Source organism: Takifugu rubripes, chromosome 8 (genome assembly GCF_901000725.2).
Source record: "Takifugu rubripes chromosome 8, fTakRub1.2, whole genome shotgun sequence".
In the NCBI taxonomy this organism is placed as follows: domain Eukaryota; kingdom Metazoa; phylum Chordata; class Actinopteri; order Tetraodontiformes; family Tetraodontidae; genus Takifugu; species Takifugu rubripes.
In genome coordinates this window covers 5,257,500-5,278,078 of record NC_042292.1, presented here as the reverse complement: position 1 = coordinate 5,278,078, position 20,579 = coordinate 5,257,500, and the positions used below count along the sequence as shown (strand labels likewise).

At 47.4% G+C, this 20,579-nt stretch overlaps 1 protein-coding gene across 1 annotated transcript; it reads left to right on the top strand.

Moving 5' to 3' along the window:
- Positions 1-480: 480 nt before the first annotated feature.
- On the top strand, positions 481-18,834 carry LOC101076273 (transmembrane protein FAM155A-like). The gene is made up of 3 exons (XM_003966480.3): positions 481-1,664; positions 15,390-15,561; positions 16,282-18,834. Exons 1-3 carry the CDS (start codon positions 975-977, stop codon positions 16,578-16,580), a joined length of 1,161 nt encoding a protein of 386 aa, XP_003966529.1. The 5' UTR covers positions 481-974; the 3' UTR covers positions 16,581-18,834.
- The last annotated feature ends 1,745 nt before the right edge of the window (positions 18,835-20,579 follow it).

Sequence of the window (20,579 nt, the reverse complement as noted above, 5' to 3'; positions counted from 1 at the left end):
CGGAAAATGCGCCTAAAACGTCGCACTCCGTCGACAAAATTATTTTAATTTGAGCGAAAGACATGTCAATTATCTACCATCTTGTCACGTGTCAGCTACTTACTTGGAAAATTATAATGTTTGCGATGAACAAAAGAGATTAAAAAAAACAACAATGTCTAACCTGTCGAACATTTTTTAGGATTGATACTACCGTAATTGATTTCCATAGCCGTACTGTTTGAATAAATGATGAATTTAGTCTTTTATTAATTGTGTTTAACTAAAAACATTATTCACAGAGACATTTTATTGAAATTTTTGTTGAATATTAATAAAATATTGTGTTTTATATTAGAAACGAGATACAAACCCATTATGAGATACCGAATTACAGGCTGAAGGGAAAGAAACAGTATGACCTTTACTTTGAATAAAACAACCGGAAACAGTAAAGGTAAATTATCGCGAATTGACGCAATTTCCTGTGAACCTCTCTTGGCGAACATGGCGGCAACTTGACAACGGCAGCGGGATGAAGACGGTGAGGGCTTAAAAAAGAAAAGAGGTCTGTGACAGGCTGTAGGCCCATCCGCCGACACAAAGGCGACAGCTTCGCCATGTTGGAAGAGGATAGTGCCCTTGTCCCTGCACGACCGCGGCCGGGTAAAACGTAAACGCGTCGGTAGAGCGTCTCTAAAACCGGAGTCCAAGGCTACGCAAAGGAGCGGAGCGGCGCGGCGCGGCGCGGCGCGGAGCTCAGGGCGGACGGGGAGGACAACGGCTTCACCGGTCAGTCATGGAGGATGCGGCCCGTGGTCGCCAGCGTATCTACCACCTGGCCCACGCTCGTTTTAGTGGGAATTACCGCTAAAAACAAACGCGAGCCGGGACAACCCACCACCTAACACTCGAGGGGCGGAAAACGCAAAGCGAACCCCCACGTCAATGACTGTTGCGGCAGAGGAGCCCCCACGGTGGCCGGTTCCCAAAATATGACCAGGGGTGTTGGGACGTGTTGGCAGCAAGAAGATGACGACGGCTTCCAAATCTGGCTAGAGCCCCCCCGTGACAACCAAAAGCCATTCACCGATTCAGAGAGGGCGCAGAGATGGCGACTGTCCTTGGCATCCCTCTTATTCTTAACCATCCTCCTCTCTGATCACCTGTGGTTCTGCGCCGAGGCCAAACTGGCCCGGACCCTGGTCAAGTTAGCGTCCTCCAACCTCCTCTCCCCCCAGACCCACTCAGCACACAGCAGCCTCAGTGGAATCCCGGAACCTATTTTTATAGAAAACTCCACCAAACATTTGTGGCGCCTCGAAACTTGCCACCAGGATAGTTTCTCATCCAAAAACTGCTTCGCCTTCGCAGATGCAGACGATCTGTGCGGGGGCCTTTCCGACAAAGAGGATAAGCGGGCTGTAAATATGAGCAATTTGTACCTTTCATTTTGTAACTCCTACTCTCTGTTGGATTTATTTAACGGCGCCACAAGTCCGGATAATTTGAACTGCAGCCTGGACGTGCTCGGCGATGGCGACAGCACCAGGTGCATCGAATGCGTCCGGGCGTACCAGCGCTACGATCAGCACGCCCTGGAGAAATACGAGGACTTTGAGCTCCTGACTCAGAAATACGAGCCGGGGGCATATTCGGTGAGGACGTGCATGGAGCAGTGCAAGGTAGGATGCAAGGGATGGCGGTGGGGGGGGGGGGGGAATATATGGGGTTGACCATCTGTTGATTTTGGGCCGGACAGCTGCCAGTTTTTGGTCCTCCTCCTCTTCTTGTCGCCATGGAGACGGATGACAGATTCAAGGAGACTCCCGGCTTGGGCCTCATGTTCATTCATCTCCTCGGTGTCTTCGGGCCCCATGCTAATGTGCAGATGGAGGCCCCCGGCGTTTCCATCCCAGCCCATTGACATTGAAGATCGCCCTGTGTGTCTCTAGCTCGTAATCCCATTCATGACGCGCGGCCCCATCGGAGAGGCTGTTTGTTGTTTATCCCCGTGCAGAAAGGAGGCTGGCGGCATATGCAAACATCGCGGGGGGTCTGCGCGTGTGCCGTCAGGTGTCCATCTTGGCCGACCACTCCACGCTGAGAGCGTTTCATTAAAGTCAAGAGGTGGCTTCCTTTCCTGTTTGCTCAGTACCTGGCCGTGCACACAGGCCTGGCCGTGCACACAGGCCTGGCCGTGCACACAGGCCTGGCCGTGCATCAGTCCTCGGTTCGGTTGCTTTGATTGCCGTGCTGTGTTTACCCACTTGTGTCCGGTTATCCTTGGTGTCCGGGCAATGCGCTGTCCATGGTGCTGAATGGGGCTTTCCATTCACACACGCTCTGGGACCATCCTGGAAGTCCCCCGTTCAGCCGAACCCGTGGCAGATACAGACTCACAGATTTGGCATTTTGACATTCAGCAAGACCAACAGTCCCGTCTGCCCGGCCAGGGCCGAGGTCATAACGCTTGAATGGCTTTTTTTGGGGGGGTCCAAACGTGTGTGAATTAGGTGAACCAGCGATTTTCTTGTGTTTGACATCCTAATCCTGACGTAGACAGTCGACATCCTTTTTAAAGGAAGAAAAACCCAGCACTCATCTAGTTGCAGATGTCACGTTACTTATAGAAACATCACGTGTACTGTACAGAAAGATTTTATCATCAATATGACACTTTGACCCCGCTCTGTAGACACAATGTTGTCATGTTTGCTGCCTCGTTTGGAAGAGACTTTAATCTATAATTAAGGTGTTTTGGGATTCAGCCTTTACAGTAATAAGTAAATAACGCCACAGCAGCACTTAAGTGTCTAAAGAACACATTATGCCCCCCCCAACACCTCTCTGACAAGCAGGGGGCTGCTGAAATGACCTATTCTCTTTCTGTAGATCACCCTTGAATAAATATTTGCAGGATATGACTGTAAGAGACATCATGGAATTGGTGATTTGTCATATTTCTTTTGACACTTTATAGACTGACTGTTCGGGGGAGGGGGGGGATGAATAATTTAAAATGATCAAGCTGCAGTTTCTGGTTCTGTTATTTCATGGTTGGACTCTTTATAGCTCATTCTTGATAGCTGCGCCGCTCGCTGCATACCAAGGCCTTTGCCAATATTGAGTCGGTGACCTAAGCAGCTCCAGCCTCCCTTCAAGGCTGCTCTGTAGGCAGCGTTAGCATACACGCTCGCGCATCACGCCGAAGATGGACTGAACGCCGCTTTTATTATTAAGTAATAACCAGCCGTGCCAGTGCTCGCTATGGCCCTGTGAAGTCTTAACGGTCACCTAACGCCTGTATTTAGCCTGTGTGATGGCATTGCCTTCCCTCTCCTGCCAGGCTCCGGCTGCTGTTCCTGTGGTTTCAACAGTCAGTTGGTCAAACGAAGACTTTCTTCAGCAGCGACCCTTCGCCATCACCTCCATGATTATAGGCTTGGTGCCTGGAATATGTTTATTCAGCAGAGTTGTGGAAAGGGCAGCACAACCGATGCGGCGTCGCTAGGCGCTCGCTGCTTCCCCGCATGGGTAATTGGTCTAATGTAGCATGGAAACATGAATGAAATCTGGGTTAGTGGCTCTCCGAAGCCAGAAGACGATCTCTGACATCTCGTGTGGGGATACATGGACACGAGGGTGGCCGGCCTCTGCAGCTCAGGTGTGGCTGTGGACGTCCGCAGGCGGTGCTTTGATGCTCCCGCCCCGGGGTGGAACATCACACGGGGGCACGACCCGCGTGTTGTTCCTCGCAGCGAGGTTCTCCATCTTCTGGCCGTGTGAAAACCCACCATTCATCCTGACAGCCGGGCCGACCCAGAAGCATTTAAATCCGGACTGACTCGCTGACACAGTGTTGTAAACAGCACTTTAATGGGCCTGACTGTGGTTTACATGCTGAGTAGAACCGCGTGGTGTTCCGGGGGACGGGGTTATAGCACAACGCTCATGAAGCGTTTTGTCAGAATCGAACCACGAGGTCCAAAATTGGCCCGGCGGGTAATTCCTGGTAAAACCCAATGTAATCTATAAATAAAACAACATGAATATCGCACACAGCACAAGGCAAAAGACACGTCTCTCTTAGAAACGTGGAACATCAACTTTGTCGGGTGTTGACACCACTGATAATGAGTTTGAGGGTTCTTTATTTGTCATCCCTCCAATTAGAGAACATCCCAGCTCCCACTTGACACGATCAGACGGAAGAAATACAAAAAAAAAGTGACCCTCCCTGCAGTATTTCATTGATTGCGAGTTTGAGAGACAAGCGGAGCTCTCAGCGCCGAGTCCAGTAATCAGAGTCCCTGGATGGGAACTCAATCTGCTTTTACAAATACTCCTATTATTCCCTGACCCTGTTCGACCCGCTGCTATTGCTTACATTTTCACTACCTTCACTATGATGCAAAAAAATCATTTCTCAAGCACAATTGCACAATCACAAGTCTGAGCACAAATCCATTTCCACCCTCCCCACCCCCCCCCCCCCCCCCTCCAGGTCCAATTGAAAGTCTAATCTTAGCTGGTGTTGTGTGCAAGTGGAAAGGAGGACATCATCCACAGCATGCTCCCTCTTTAGATCCTTGTCAACCGCACACATCTGCATTGATCTGCAGCTCTTTTTAAGCCGCAGGGACGGGTGACAGCTATACCAAGAGGCTGATCCCTATTGATCTGAGGCCGTGCTTTCACCCCCGCCCCCCCCCCCCCCCCCATTTGCTGGTGGACGGTGCTCCTCAGTGAAATAGGGCAGCAAAGACACGTCGTGGTCGGAAGCAGCCCGATCGAGGGAGATTTGATGCGTCTTCACTCTGGTTGATGAGTAGGGACGCTGCCCTGTTCAATATAGCCGTCAGAGTGCGTTTCTACTCTCTGAAGGCCAAGCTTCAGAACGGGAAATTCAGCGTGCGTGTGTGCTACATTTTGATATCTGATAATATTGTTTAGCAACGGCCAGAAAAACCATCATTTCAAAGCTGGGATCGATTGTCAACTTTTGGATAGCTAATACAAGTTCCCCGATTTTAACTGATTAATTTAAAAAAACGAAAAATACTTGTTATCCTTTTGAGCGGATAAATGAAATCGTATCACATCTTGCTAGTTAGGAACCATCGTTGGGTGACGCCTTGAGCAGGTAGCCAGAAACGCCACTCTACTACAAATACGCCACTCTCCAGTGTTTCAGGTGCTTTTCCTCACACATGAATCAGAGCAGTGGTGTGTTTGATGAATCACTGGACAAACATGTCCACACACACACACACACACACACACACACACACACACACACACACACACACACACACACGTCAGCTGTATTACGGTCTTATCGGGATATCATCTTATCCAGTCTGCCTTTTGCCGCCGTGTTTGGGTGCTTTGTTATCCTTTATTCCCGTTGTGTTTCCGTGCGTGCGTCTACCCCAGCGTCCCTCCAGCGCATTAATAAGTGACAGATTGTTGCAGAGCATTGTTCACCTGCCTGTGAAACCCCAAGAGCTCACGTGGGATTTCTGCCATTGTTCTATCTTGTAGCGGTAGTGAATGCTGACCTTGGAGAGGGTTTTGTTTTGTCCCCTCCAGGAGCTGGGTCCAGCCCACAGCAGGCTTTTTATGAATGGGCACATCCCTGAGCAGCATGCTAATGAGGCAGGAAGGAGAGTGTGAGAGAAAGAGGCAGAGCAGGCTCAGTGCTGCAGTGCACAGCAGCGCTTCCATATTGTTTTACCCATGAACGGCTGCACAGAAAGCACGTCACGGGATAACGTCAAAGGGGAGAGGACATCAGGTAAAAAGGGGGTTAAAATGGGTCACCCCATTAATGGACCTCATTTAACCTTTGTGAAATCATGTCTCTCCCTTACAGTAATGTTGGCAATCATCGGGATGACTGTAATTAAAGCGACTTTGTCTCTGCCTGCAGAAATATTCCGTTGAGGAGGTCGGATCTTTTTTCAGATCATATTACTCCAGTCAGGGAATCGGCCTTTTCATTTCTGCCCTGCCAACTTGGTTCCGTGCACGTCAGTCTTTCAATTTGTCCTTCCCTCAACTCCTAAAGGCTGACGTTTCCTAGCACCCCCACCAGGTTCCCTTTAGTGATGATGATCATTTCCATCATCATCACGGACAAGGCGATGATGTAATAACAATGTAATAACTCTCAGCTATATTGACAGAGAGTTGTCTGTGTTTTCATGTGTTCTGACCCTCCTAAAGAAATCCACGACGATACATCTGGAATGTTTCTGTCAGTGTTTTATTATTTTTAGGTCATTAATGAGCGCTTGGTTGAAAGCGGCTAATGAGAGCTCATGTGACGGCATCTGGGAGAGCTATTGCTGCTGGCATTGTCCCTCCTTATCTCTCTTTGATATCTGTGTAAAAATAACTTTTTTGAAGGCAAGACAAGCGTCTCCTTCTGCGTTTGACCCCCCTTTTTAGGAAACAGCTGTGTCTTCCTCGGCTTTTTGTCGGCAGATTACTGCGAATTCTGTTTTTCCGCACAGTAACGGACAACAATACAGTGAAGATTTCCTCCTCCCCGGTGTGGAATTGTTGTCAAGCCGTTGTCATGTTTGTGCATCGGCAGCACGGGCAGAATTTAATTAGAGTGGAAACATTCATTACTGTGAGAATATTAAGATTTTGCAACAGGATGTGGGGTTTTTCGCTGTGAAAGACTGAAGGGTCGGACTAATACCTCCATCCGTTTATGTGCACGGCATCAATTAGTTTAGCCGTCCTATTGTCTGCATCCATATTGGAATGGATTAGTTTTTACAGGGAAGCATATAAACCGGAATGTATATCCTAGACCTGAATGTATATCCTAGACCTGAATGTATAGCCTAGACCTGAATGTATAGCCTAGACAACAGGTGCTAGTCAGGACTGTAGATAGAGATAAATGTTCCTTGCATGTAATTTTTAATCTTGATTTTGATATGGAACTCTCGCATGTCAGGAAATTGATGCCGTGCGGCCAGGACAAGAATCAGTTTTGCCTTTTTATCCTTAACCCGTAGCTACTTTAGAACTGATCACAAATGTTGGTCTTTAATGACTATAAAAACATGGAAGTTTTGCCACATCAGGGAAACTAAACAGATGACTAAAATACTGAATGGTGTGCACTTTTATCACAAACAAATCTATACCCCCTTAACCCACACACACACACACACACACACGCGCACACACACACACGCACACACACACACTTGATACTAATGGCATTCTCTGCACTCTCATCCTGTTTTACTTATGAAAAACTATTGACTGGATAAAAGGTTACGTTTGAATCTGTGTTAAGCTCCATGTGGCCCATTAGGGTGATTGAGGATGATGTTTGCTCTATTAAATAAATGATGATTTACTGTACATGAGTTCTGTCATGAGACGCTGGCATGCTCGTTTGCCTCTGGCTTGACATTCACAGTTTGCTTTTGCTGTGGAAACTTTAAGCACTAATTTGACTGACATTGTACATGTTGATGGACAATGGGTGGAAGTAAAGAGTAATAGAAAGGATGGCTAATGCAATCATTAGCCATCACTGACCGCTGGCTAACTCTCATTAGCTTTTGTACCTGGTTGTTTTATATTAGCTAACTCTCAGAGTTTATAGCTGAATAAAGGCCCTGCACTGAAACATCTTCCCATATGGTGCATCTAGTTTTGGATGGTGCTTTGGGGCTTGTTTGACATGGAAAGGACGGATGGAAGAAAGTTACATTTCTGCATTTATACTTGTCCTGCGCTGCAGTTTCTTTGGAATTCTCCGAAATGATGAAGCCAGCAGACAGATGCTCCATCGTGGTACAAGCGCTGTTATCTTCTGTCCGCTATAGATTGTCATGGTGCGAGCTGGAAATGTATGCGTAGAAACTGAACTAAAATTAAACTCGATAGGATTAATATACATTTAAAAAGCAGTTTTTACAGGAAATCATGACCCAGTTTCTCAAAGATAAACCTCACTGTGGCACCGTGCAGTCATCCAATCTTGTAACTATGCTCTGTATGGATGTTGATCAGGAAAATGTGGTTAGAAAGGGTTGTTTATGGTGAAGAAAAATTAGATTATTAGATTATAATCATGCAGAGGGGGAGCAGATAAAGAGGATTTGTTTTTATTGTCACAAAGTTCTTGGATGTTAACATTTCTCTCCAGAATATGCAGTCAATGTGACGCACCCACAACCCCGGACCCTTCTACCTGGCCTCTAACCCTAAACCTCCTGTGAGTGGAGGGTTCGTTAGGGTTCGTTAGTGGAGCCGCAACATTGACAGTCGTCAGCAGTGGGTTCAGCATCTGCAGTCAACGGGAGTTTAACGCTGGGAGCCGATCTCTTCTCCCCGCTCAGAAAGGGCCTGTGCATGTCCCGCGGATACACAACGGCATTGACATCAGCTGCAGTCACGTGAGGACTTTTGGGTTCCAAGGCCAGAACGTTGGGAGAGATGAGGAAGGGGAGAAGGTGGCCGGAGCTGTGGGTGAACAGGAGGCCTCTTGGCTCTCACTTCCCATTCTGTCTCTGTGTATCAATACAACACATTTAAAGGCTCTGATGTAGCTCCAGTTAAAGCCAATGTCTTGCCAAGTCACCCATTTAATGCCTTAAACTTGACGCTCTGAACGCTCTTTGCTTCCATAATCTCTGACATGATGGGATTTGATCAACCTAAATATGACGCCCGGAATGAACTTGTTTTAATGAGGAAATAATGAATATTAGTAGTGGATCATAAGCTCGTGTGCAATGTTTTGGTTATTTTTTAGGACATTTTTATCTTGTTTTTCCTACTACTGTGAACACTTGGAGCTGCCTGCCTTGTTTAAAGCATTTCGCTGCTCAGATGTCCATTGTCAATACTGAGCGTAGCAAAGCTCTGTGAATAAGGAGCAGGGTCAGAACTGCACGTTTGGCTCCGCCTCACCCTCACAACCGGTCGAAATCAGCACAATCTTATACTACGGTCCTCGCTGACATTGCTGCCAACCTATAGACTTTTACGTTTTTACCTCAACAGGGAAACGTGAATGACATCAGAAACAGAAATTTCGCCAATAAGCGGCGAGATTCAGCCACAGCAGCGCAACATTTGCCACTAATGACGTGATCTTCAGCATTGTCTTCCTTTCACCCCTCTGGATGAACGAGGTGGCACGGCTCCAGCCTGGTAGTGTCAACGTTGCCAGAGGGTTCAGGTCCGTTCAGAGCCGCCTGGTGGCTCATCTAACCGCAGTCTTCAGCTGTCAGTTTGTTTAACTGGGGGTGTTTTCAGATCACCGTTCCTTCCACTGCAACTTGGGGAGATTTGGATGTGACAACTATAAGAAACGCTGCATTTTAGTTTTAACGTCTACCGCCCGGACCCGACTGTTTCCTGTTATTATGAAGCAAATGAGATACTTAACGAAAGACACGGATGATGTATGTTGATATAAAGTGCAGTTGTTATGCTGCTGTTTGTGAAAACTTGGAATTCTGGGTTTGGTTGCTTTAACCCAGTCATGAATTTGGTCAGAGGAGCGTAGGGGGTAGGTTACGGTCGGTGTGTTGGGTGCCGGATCTGGTACATTAGCTCCCTCCGCAGCACTTATCTGTGCAGCAGCAGTCCTGTCGATACGTCCTGGGTGTAGGTCAGGCTCCCTGCAGTCAGCTGGCTCTCTGTTGATATCGGAGCCATCGGCTTTCTTTAAACCTCTGGAGAGGAGAGCTGCAGACCTGTATAAGAGCAATCATAATCCACTCAACAACCTTGGAAATAATCTGGCGTTCGTGGGAAATTGGGTTTGTTTTCTCGCAGTAGATGGAAAGCCTATTGCTACCAGTTTTGTAATCTGCCTGATTCATTGCAGCGCCTGTGTGCTCATTCAGGCTGAAAACAAATTCCACCCTACACATTCATGGCCACGTTTTCTCAGAACTGATCCGCAAATCATGGTTCACAGAAATGCCATATTTGGTCTGCATGATAAGGTGGACACGTTTCGATGCCCACCCCACCCCCATCCCATCCATAGGGCATTACCAGTGAGAGGAAACGGGTTTTTAGAAGCCTTTCGATACTGTAGATAGTTCTACACCTAAAAATATAGCACACCATTAATCTGCTAGCAGGACATTCCTGATATTCCGGATGGGTTCAGAGGAATGTGTCTCATGTGTTGTCCCTCATGTCTGCATCTGTCATTAACCTTCAATTAAGCTTTAGTGCAGTCGATCGTCAGCTTGTGTACATGTTAAAACTGTAGCATTGAATAGCTAATTAACTACTACACCACGGAACGAAGCCGGAATCGGTTTGTCCTACTTTGCTGGAAAACCGACGGGGTTGTTGCGTGAACAAAAACTGTGCTGAAACTGCAAACCATCTATTCCGCTGCTCTCTCGGCGCTCGTTTCACACCAGCACGCACACAGCGCCTGATACATCGCTGGAGAATGGGATGTAAAAATGCCCACATCGGTGCAGGAAGACGGACTCCACCGTGCTCCATGATGGATCGGCCCACCGTTGCATCTGCGACCCGACGAGGCATCTGAAATATGCCCGCTTCATTACGTGTATGAGGACCCTCACTTCCTTTCCTGTTTCCTTTAGGAAAACAAGTGACCAGCCAGGATTTCCCTGCCACATATGCTGCGATGTTCACAAGATATTTACCCAGAAGCAGCGGCCTGTCTCAAAATAGTTCCTGTAGCGTGAGAAGTGCATTGTGCTCCACCCAGGCTGTGGTTGGTGTGAGTGCTAATGATCAGTGTCATTCAGCTCCTAACTGGGATCTCACCCTGTCGCTGACTCATACGCTTTTTATGGTCGGTCATTCCATTTTATAGCCGCAGTGCGCGTGGCCTCCTGCTGGCTGGGTCGACGGGGTCGATGCTCATTGTTGAGAGTGTTTACATACCAGGACCTTAAGCCCGCACCAATGCAGTCCACCAGTCACTATTGCTGGGTATTTGCCTGAGCACTTCGCTGGCATTAAACACGATTTCCAGTGGATTCTCAATGAGGCGTCACTGTTGGAGCCAGGCTGGGAAAAGGGTCCATCGCTGCTATTGTTCTTAGTGTCCGTGTCCTAGTAACGTCTGTCTTTCCCATATTTGGATTTACCAATCATCTTCTTGCAACGCATCTGTGGGAATTAAGACGCCAGTGTGTCATGATTTGGAGGAATAAGTTCCGACTTAGGTCACTGGTATTTGCTTTGTACTGGTTTTGGTCTTACCACGGAGCTAAAGTGCATCTTTAAGGTCACGGCGGAAATGGTGGATCAATTTTGAGCATCCGGGTGATCAGCTTTGGAACTAGACATTGGTTTTGAGTTTCAGTTTGATTATTTTTTTGCACAGAAGCCTCACAAGTGCTACCCAGCCCCATTGTGTTGGAGGAAAAAGGCAGACAAGTGCAGCTGATAGCTCCCAAACTCCAGCTAAGAGCAGCATGCACCCTCTGTATCAGACGCCAGCTTTCTGAATGGAAACGTGAGGGAAGCCCTGCCCCTGGGTGGGTGAGGCAGAATGGAAGTGTTGCTTTTCATGTCAAAATCACAGGAGGGGGAGTGTTAACCATCTGAGCTGTGCTGCAAATCCCCTCCAAGCCGAGCGGAGAGAAACTCCTGGCTGCACCAAACCAGAGTCTTTCTCTTAAAACCTGTTTTTACCTCTGCAGTCGCTAATTTATGACGCAGTGGAAACAGTTTTTATTAGATGCATGCAGGAACTCCCCCCTGAAGGCTTCAGATGCACGTTTGTCCAAATGGTTGATTGTTCTGAAGTGTGTGCCAGGGGGGAAAAAAGTCCAGCAGATGCCCAGATGTTAAATTGAGGCTTTGCCCCTGGATTTCCGCAGCGTAGTACAGTCACCACCAACGAGAGCAGAGAAACATCAGTGCTCATCAGTCACGAGGCCGTAATGTGCTCCTGTCAAAGAAGCCATGCTTGAAGAATCGAGGGAGAGGGGGGCAGGGAACCAGTGGAGGCGAGGGCCCCTGAAAGACACAGCTGCCTTGGCAGGCTGATCCTGGTGCTGCCGATGGAAGCTGGCAATGAGGTGGGGATCAAGGATGGAGCTGGCAGGGACCCATGACCTCTCTTCTGATGGAAGTCGACCACATGCTGGTGGCCTCACCACCAGATAGCGTCGACTGGGCACCCATCAATGAGGCATGGAGGCGGGCGGGGGTGGGGGCGGGGGGGCTGCAGGAACCAGTGGACTCTCCTGAACTGAGTTGGCCTTGGAGATGTGGAAGGTGAGATGGATGAGGGCTTGGATCTCAAATGGGCCAGTAAACGTGGAGGCCAGGCTCTTGGACTCGACTGGTAGCGTAAGGTCCTGGGTCGACCTTGTCCGACCAGGTAGCCCACCTACCTGGCCCTGTTGCATTTGAGTGTTTTCTGAGCGGGCCCAGGTGTGGTGACACTGGCGAATAAAGGCCTGGATGGAGGGGCAGGAGGCTCCCTTCTCCAGGGCAGGAACGGAGGAGCCTGGTAGCCAGAAGCTGGATCAGAGGAACCCACCCTGTCACGACAAAGCCGGAAATCTCCCCACAGCCGCAGGGAAAGGCAGAAAGGAACCAGCCCCGGAGTGGTGCTGAATCGTGCACTCTTCCACTGAGCCCGTGTGATTGAAAGCAGGTGATGAGCCGGGTGTGGAGCAGAGTGGAGCAGAGGTGAGGAGAAGGAGAAGCACAGCAGGAGGGGAGCGGAACTGTGACACTTGCTGAACCATGCTACGGGAAATAACTCGCGCCTTACAGGATATGAGTGTTTAATCTCATTTCAGGAATAAGAGGACTCCCTCTTCGCTTTGCCAGTCTAGTGAGCCCCTGGTGGCTGCACTTCTAAACCCCCCCGTGGTGTCTATCCTGTCTGTCTCTGGACGCTGACACGTTTGAAGCAGACTAAGCTGCATGGCGACAGAGGCTTTTGGAGTGCCAGCTTCCCGTTCACACTGATCACACATTAGACTGATCAAATCAGACTCCAGGCCTGCTTCCTGACTAACTCAATTTGCTCTCATACGCTTCCCTTTTCACGCTGAGCACAACGTGCGCACACCCACAGTCGCACGCGCGCATGCACACAGGCACAGAAGGCCCGGATGCACTTTTAAACGTGCACACAAACAGAAAATCAACAGTGAGTGGGGCAGCACCCATTGAGCTCTAATGAAAAGCAGGGAAAAAAAAGCTGTTACCTTGGCAACTGCCTGCATACATCTTCAGGAGGACCCAGATTTCCTGTCTGCCTGCGATCGTATTGTTTTGGCTCCTAGATGGATTATCTCAACACTGGCAAGACCTTATCCTACATCATGGAGAATTAGACGCCATCATTTGTGCAGACGGAGAGCGGTTAATGCTGAAAATCCCCAATCACAGGCACATCCTCCTCGTTTTGAAACAGAAAATCAGTTCAATGGTCTGAGGGGCTTCAGTCACGATTGTTGCCCCTCTGTGGCAACAATCCAGCTGCCATGAGCGGAGACTTTTGGGAAGATTTAAATCCCTTTTAACATATAAAGAGGTGCAGCTAGGACAGGAAGGGGAGGCTGCAGCTCGGTCTGTAGGGGACTGGACTGAGAAAACATGGAAGGAGGTGCCAGGACGCCTTCAGCTGAGGTACCCTTGAGCAAGTCAGCAGATACTCACATGGGGCCCTTCGATGAGCTGGCGACCGGGGGTGTACCCTGCCTTCGCCTGTATGCGGCTGGGGTAGACTGCAGCACCCTCCCCGTGACCCCAAAAGGGATAAAGAGAAGAAGTTGTTGAAGTAACCAGATTATTTTTGAAGAAACTGACCCATAAAAGCCTTTGACCTTTTATTAGGAGGACTCCTGGTGAAACACAACACAAAGATTGAAACTCAATCCAGTGTTTTGCATCACCATGAAGTTCACAGTCAAAAACATTTGGAGCCGCGCTTTTCTCGGCATTATCGTCCCCAACACCATAATCAGATTATTCTAATTGTTATAATTGCCTGTCCTGGCCTTGTTATCGTCATGTGTCTAAACAGGAAACAGCTCAGACCCCCCAGGATCATAGCACAGTCTCCATCCACTCCAGTCCTTTCAGCTGTATGGACATCTTTTCCTAAATTTACTATCAAATGTTTTTGTTTTTTTCACTTTTATCAGACAAAAAAATTACATATTGTGTGCACACACACACACACACACCCCCCCACACACACACACACACCCACACACAGCTCGACACTGTTGTGGTGTAAGTGGTCCAATTTACAATAACGTAACTTTGTGTAGGATGGACACGCCATGTCTCACACGTTACTGGAGCAGGACGCAGGGACGCAGGACATTCAGTCCCTTATGTGAGTGAACGCCTGGGGCGCTTTTACAGTAGCCTTGCTAGCTAGCATGGGGCAGAACGCGTGATGTCAAAGATATGGACATTGTTTACGCATCAAACGAAATCTGCAAAGATTTTGGATTTTAAAACAGTATTAAACTCTTCGCTATTGTTGTCATCTTATGATGATGGTTATGATGGCCCCCACTTTTACTAGGCACCATTTAAAAAAATAAAAATAAAAAAAAGCATTTTTTTCTGGTTCAAAGTTTGAGTCATGCTGCCCTTTTACAAGCAAACGAATCCTTTCCAAAAAAGAGTCCCACTGACTCACACATCAGCTGTTGGTCACACGACATTCTCCTGACCTTTCATCCCAACAGGAGAGAGTTACGTAAAAGAAAAAGGAAAAAAGGCAATTAAAGCATCTGTGCGATGGATATGTTTGTGTTTGCCATCATTTCCTGCTCTGATGCAAATCCCACTGATGTAGCACACGAGGAAACGGCTCAAACGGAGAGTGAATTCAGGCTGTGACGTGCCCTCAGTTCATTTTGTTAGCTAAGCTTTCCAAGCCTGAGGCTTTTGGCTATTGCATGACACCATCTGTCTCCTTATGCACACAAGTCTGTGGATTTTGCTGTTGATCGAGCGGCTGAACGACAGAAAGTTTCTGTTTGGTGAACAGAAAATGTAATGTTTGTTTTCTTCAGTCGCTTTTCTTCTTTTTTTTTTTAACCTGGACAAACGTCAAATCGAATGAATCGATCCCAGAATCGTCATCAACATTGTTTCACACGCGCCGGGAAAAGGTTGCGTGTTCTGATTGCCGCAGGAGAATCTCAGAATCAATATCCCGTAAAGAGGTGGGATGCATGAAGTTCTGGGTCTCCGTGGTGGAGAAGCTGGTGCTCGGTGCCGCTCTTTACGTCACAACCGTTGTTAGGGGGCGACAAATGTGTCTTGTACAGGAACCAAGCAGCTTTACCAATCCTCAAGTGGATCATGAATTGACATCTAATAATGTCATCTTCTCCCCCCTCCTGTCACCCCCCCTTCCTCCCTCTTAGATGGCCTATAAGCCCTGGCTGTGTGCTCAGTTTTTCCCCACCTCCCAGCAGTCCTGTCAGAAGAAGATCCCCTGCCACCAGTACTGCCTGGAGGTCCAGCAAAGCTGCCCATTCATCCTGCCCGACAATGATGACCTGATCTATGGGGGCAGCCCCAGCTTCATCTGCACAGGTTAGATCCACTCCCCTTGTCTGATGTCACTTCCTGTTGCAGGTAGCTGCTGCTGTCCGTCTCTGCATATGTGGGTGTCTTGTGTGGCTTTCAGGGTCGGCAGAAACCTTTAGAATTAATTATACTGGATAGAATATGATGTATTCATTCATGGGCTGTGTCCCCATACCTGCTGCATGCCATTCCCTCAGAAAATAATTTAATAAATGACAAAGTAAACAGCGAATTGTTTCGAACGGCGTTCTAGTGACATCTAGTGGTGTTTTGGGCGCACAACGTCCGACTGACGCAATAAACAGCCTCACTGTAGTTTCTCATCTCTACCACTGTTGTTACGGGTTATTTTTGCATTCCATCTATTCCAGACACCCTTAGCAAAGGCTGTGTGGATATTGATAAACATTCAATGGAGCTCCAGTCTTCAACTGTAGATTCAAAAAGCAACTCTGCTATTCTTAATATTAATAATATTAATAAAATTCCGACTAAAGACAGATACAGCGAACGTCTGCAATGCTGTAACTAATAAAAAATTATTTGTTAGCACCAAAATACGAGTTAGTCAGTCGGCAACGTTTTTATTTGCGTTGCTTTTCCACAGCCAGTGAACTGTGACCTGTGTCCAGCTCTCAGACCCAAGCATCGTTTATTGATGACGTTATTGTTCACCTCTGTCCAGCAGTCAAAAGTCACCATTTTCCCGTGTCGTCGCTTCCTCAGGGCTCTTGGTAGATCATCAATCAGACAGTGAGGCGGAGTGCTGTGACGTTCGATGGGACTCCAGAATGGACAACCCTTCAGGTGGGACACTAAAAAGAACTGCTTCTTCCTGTCAGCCCGAGGGGGCCTCGGTCACCTCTGCTGCCACCCCGAGACTGTGCAGCGGGCGACTGAAGATCTGCCTGCTTGCCCTCGTCCTCCTACACACTGTCATCTTCATTTCAACCTCCCATAATTCTACGTCAGTTGGGGTGGCCGCCATTTTCTCTCCAGAAGAGAGTGCTTCTAGTGATGAGTGAACCTTGATGGGGGGTCGAACCTGGTGCTTGTGAAGAGCGACATGAAAGGGTAAGAGCCTACACAACGTTCTGGCTGCCAGGGACACATCTGGGGAGATGTGCTGGAAATGGCTCTGCAATCTGCCACAGACGAACCGTCGACCACAGGAAGAGGAAGTTATTGGAGCCAAGATTCCTGGGACTGGACATCTGAGGAACACCCCCCCCACCACCACCACCACCACCACCTGCCCACCCACCCCAAAGAACTGACCACTTGCCACTTGAAACCTGCTCATTGTTTCTATGCCATGCAAATGTTTTCCAGCATCCTGTCGCCTGTGTCCCCACCCCCCCTCCCTTTTTACCCTCACTCTCCCTCCCAGACTTTTTTTTTTTTCAGTGCGTGTGTGAATGTGAGTGGGGGGGGGGGGGCAAAAGGACATCGATGACGTGCTCGCTCGTCATTAACTTTAGATCTTGTCTGTTTTTGGTTTTTTTTGGTTTTTGTTTCAGGTATTGAAATAATTTTGTCAAACAGTCGACTTCCTCTCACCTCATTCACACTGACGCCCGGCGGCCTGCGAACGTTCGCTCCAGCCATCGTCTTTCTGGGTCTTAATTGTTCTAATATTCATTTTCAGAACTCCAGAAACCCTTACAGTGGTTTATGCCTACATGTTTAAAGACCCCAAGTGCTCTGAGACTGACTCACTTTCTCTTCTAACTGTTAGTAGTAGGGGAGGAGTGAGTTGCGATGAGGCGGCGAAGGCACCAATGGTTCAGCCAGGAATGGCTCAGCTTCTCCATCAGGACTAGATGTGTTGTTCTCTGGTTGCTACAGTGTTTATTTTACCTCATACATGTGTTGGCAGCGTAGGTGATGCAGTCGGGCTGCCCGGCAGGTCCTCTCAAGAGTGCAGGGACAACCCAGGGATGCTAGAGAACAGTTGCGTGATGCCAAAACTCCAGGGGCGTCATTTATCAACTGCGTAGGTGCAGTTCTATGCACGGAAAGCCTTAAAGGAAGCGGTGACACCCTATTAAAGTTCTAATCAGGCATTAAGGTGGATCCCTAACCTCATCATTGTGACCCCCTTAATCTTGAGCGCAACGTTTTGAAAGCTGCTTGTCTGTTAGCGGACGCTCTGATGCTGTCTGGCACCCTAGCTCAGGGAGCTAGACAAACATCACAGTTGAGATTTTACCCGACGTGAGTCCGACATCACTCGTTACAAGATCTTTGGAACCGATGGACAACAACCGTTTAACACGACTTGTGGCAGTAAAGGATTTGAGGAAGCGGGGTCACCAATGAGTTAATTAAACAGACACGGGTGCTGATTATAATGATTAAAGGGTTCGGACCTCACCTCAACACCATGAAACCTGTACAACACATAACCAGTACAGGGAGGAACTTCTATGCCTGGTTTGATAAATGACGCCCTGGATCTTCGAGTGCCTCTCTGCTGCAGACACCCTATTGAGGCAGATACTGGCAATGGAAACACAAGGCAGAATGTTAGTAGCCTCCTTTGTGGCACCTCTGTTGTTGCCACTCAATCAATTCACTGAGAATACCCTTAGAAGAACTGATCAGCTGCTATCTCTCACAGACTAGCAAAGGGCTGTGTTAGCATTAGCATGTTAGGAGTGTGAGTAGTTTCCAAGGGCTGATCCATCCGTTTCTGTCGCTTTTCTTGTTTATTTCTCACATGGCTGCTGTCACACACATTGACATGAGGACAAGGCAGGCAGGGATTCAGAAGAATTTATCACCCCCCCCCCCTTTATTTATTTATTTTTTTAGCAAGAAATGCACTAAGATCATACACACCCAGAGATTTAACCTGAATCAACATCTGATACCTTAAACAACTCACAATAAATTGGTTGAATAATGATCAGTTAATACTTGAGTTTTCATTTCTCCCTCGAACTGATCGCGCGCCATCGTTAGTTTGCTCTTCACGCACTCATCGCCAGAGTGGGATGTCACATGACAAGTTTTGCCTTTTCAGGGTGCAGTTACTAGACTTAGTCTCTCTACCTTTCGGTTGCTATGTGTGCACTGTGTTGCTTTCCTTTCTTTTTCTTTTCCTTGACAAACTGTGATGAGGAGAACTACATTCCCTTAAAGACAGCTGCGGATGTAATAGGCTCACACCTCGTGCTCCACTCCTTCTATCTTTAGCTGTTCACGATCTGAGTCCTGTGGATCTATGCAGATGAACCTCGCCCCAAACGAACCCCCACCCCCACCTCCACCGCCAATACCCTTGTCCTTTCTGTTGTAAATATGTTCTGAGACTGCGGGACCCTAAATGCACCCCTCTCACCTCCTGTCCTCTCCTGCACTCCCTTCACTGTTGGAATCTCACTGTGTTTTCTGTTTGCCTCCTTGGTTTTTGTCTGATTTTTGAGGTTTTTGCCGCATTTTTACGTTGTCTAAAGCAGTGGTGCGAGTAGGACTAAGTTGGATGTTGAAATGATGAGATTAAAGAGGTCTTGAGGAAAAAAATAGACAAAAAAGGAAGCTTGAATTGAGAAAGGGTTCAAATGTAGAGAAAAAACTATGATAAAGTTGTCATATTGTCATACTAGAGATGCTTTAGTTTGCTATTTTACTTTCTGTTTTTCTACAAAAGACTTGGATGAAATTATTTATAAAATGCGTCCCACGAGTCATGATCTTTTATGGACGTAAAACAAATACATTTATTAACATTTTGTTCAAAATGAAATAAATATAAATTATGTTAAACATTATTTGTTTGGTTTTCTTAATTGTGTCTGACAGTGCGAAGCACAGTTCATTACACACATGCAATGATGTGTGAGACTTACAATTACAATTGTGCTGCAAAACAGTTGACATTCAGCACTCATTTATTTCGTAGCGTGTTTCACACACTGCTGTAAATCAACAACGGAACAAAGTTAATAACTTGTCTTTTACGCAATTCCATATAAGGAGCGGAAATGAGAGGTTTTACAGCTCATTTTACTTTTCGACAGCACCGTTCAGTTCTCACCGGTGGCCAGCAGGTGGCGGATAGTGACCATATGGGTACAGTGCGTGATGGACAGACAGGAATATTAAAAGAATGCAATGACATGAGTGTGTGTGATGATTTTCCAGCCCTCGGATCCTAATTAGACACTCGGAGGCTAATGAGAATCATGATGAATAAAGTAGGGCACATTCCAGAACTGTCTGACCACTGCAACAGCGGTGATTCACGCCGGCCGCGCTCCATCACGGGCAGTACTGCAGGCTACCGGAAGGGGTCGCCATAAGATCAATTCAAATGCAGCGCCCTTGTGCGGGCCCGGCAGTGCTGCTGTCAGCCAAAAACACAATTTATAATCTCAACACGATGAACTGGACGAGTTAAATCTACCTTTTACTCAGAATAAATGATGTATTTTTTACGATGCCAAAAAGAACCGTGTCCAAGACCGCTCTGGCTACTATGAGACTGAAACAAACAGCAATTGACAATAACACAACAGCGTTAACGTGTTCATGCTAAAATTAGGACATGGATGCAGGACTTTTGGGTTGACCCGCCTTTGATTGGCATTTAGGCATTTAAACATTGCCAGCAGTCGCGCATCCGACCTGAGAGGTGGATGGCAACATTTTTCCTCCCTCATACGTAATCGGGTTGAGAAAGTCATCATTACACCATTACTTGTTCTGGAATGTTGTTTTATTTTGACATTTTATCCCATTTGAAAATACCTCTGAGCAGACTGAACATATTTCGTATTGCAGGTGAGCAATGTGCAGGGTAATTTGACCTGGGACGATGTGTGACAGCAGCAGTGCCATAAAGACCCGCATCGACCCGATACAGTAATGAGACACCCTATACAGTAAACATGAGGATTTCATTGAGCTGACTGGTTATACTGAAGCAAATCATACAGGCTGACAAATAACTAATTTCTTTGTTGACGATTTTTACAAATTTTGAATGATTTTTTACAAAATTGTTGTTGCTTCTATTG

Bases quoted from the DNA above. Each gene is read 5' to 3' on its own strand.
- LOC101076273 (XM_003966480.3), top strand. From the start codon at position 975: ATGACCAGGGGTGTTGGGACGTGTTGGCAGCAAGAAGATGACGACGGC. The intron at 1,665-15,389 runs GTAGGATGCAAG...CCTCCCTCTTAG, and splicing joins CGTGCATGGAGCAGTGCAAG to ATGGCCTATAAGCCCTGGCT. The intron at 15,562-16,281 runs GTTAGATCCACT...TCGCTTCCTCAG, and splicing joins CCCCAGCTTCATCTGCACAG to GGCTCTTGGTAGATCATCAA.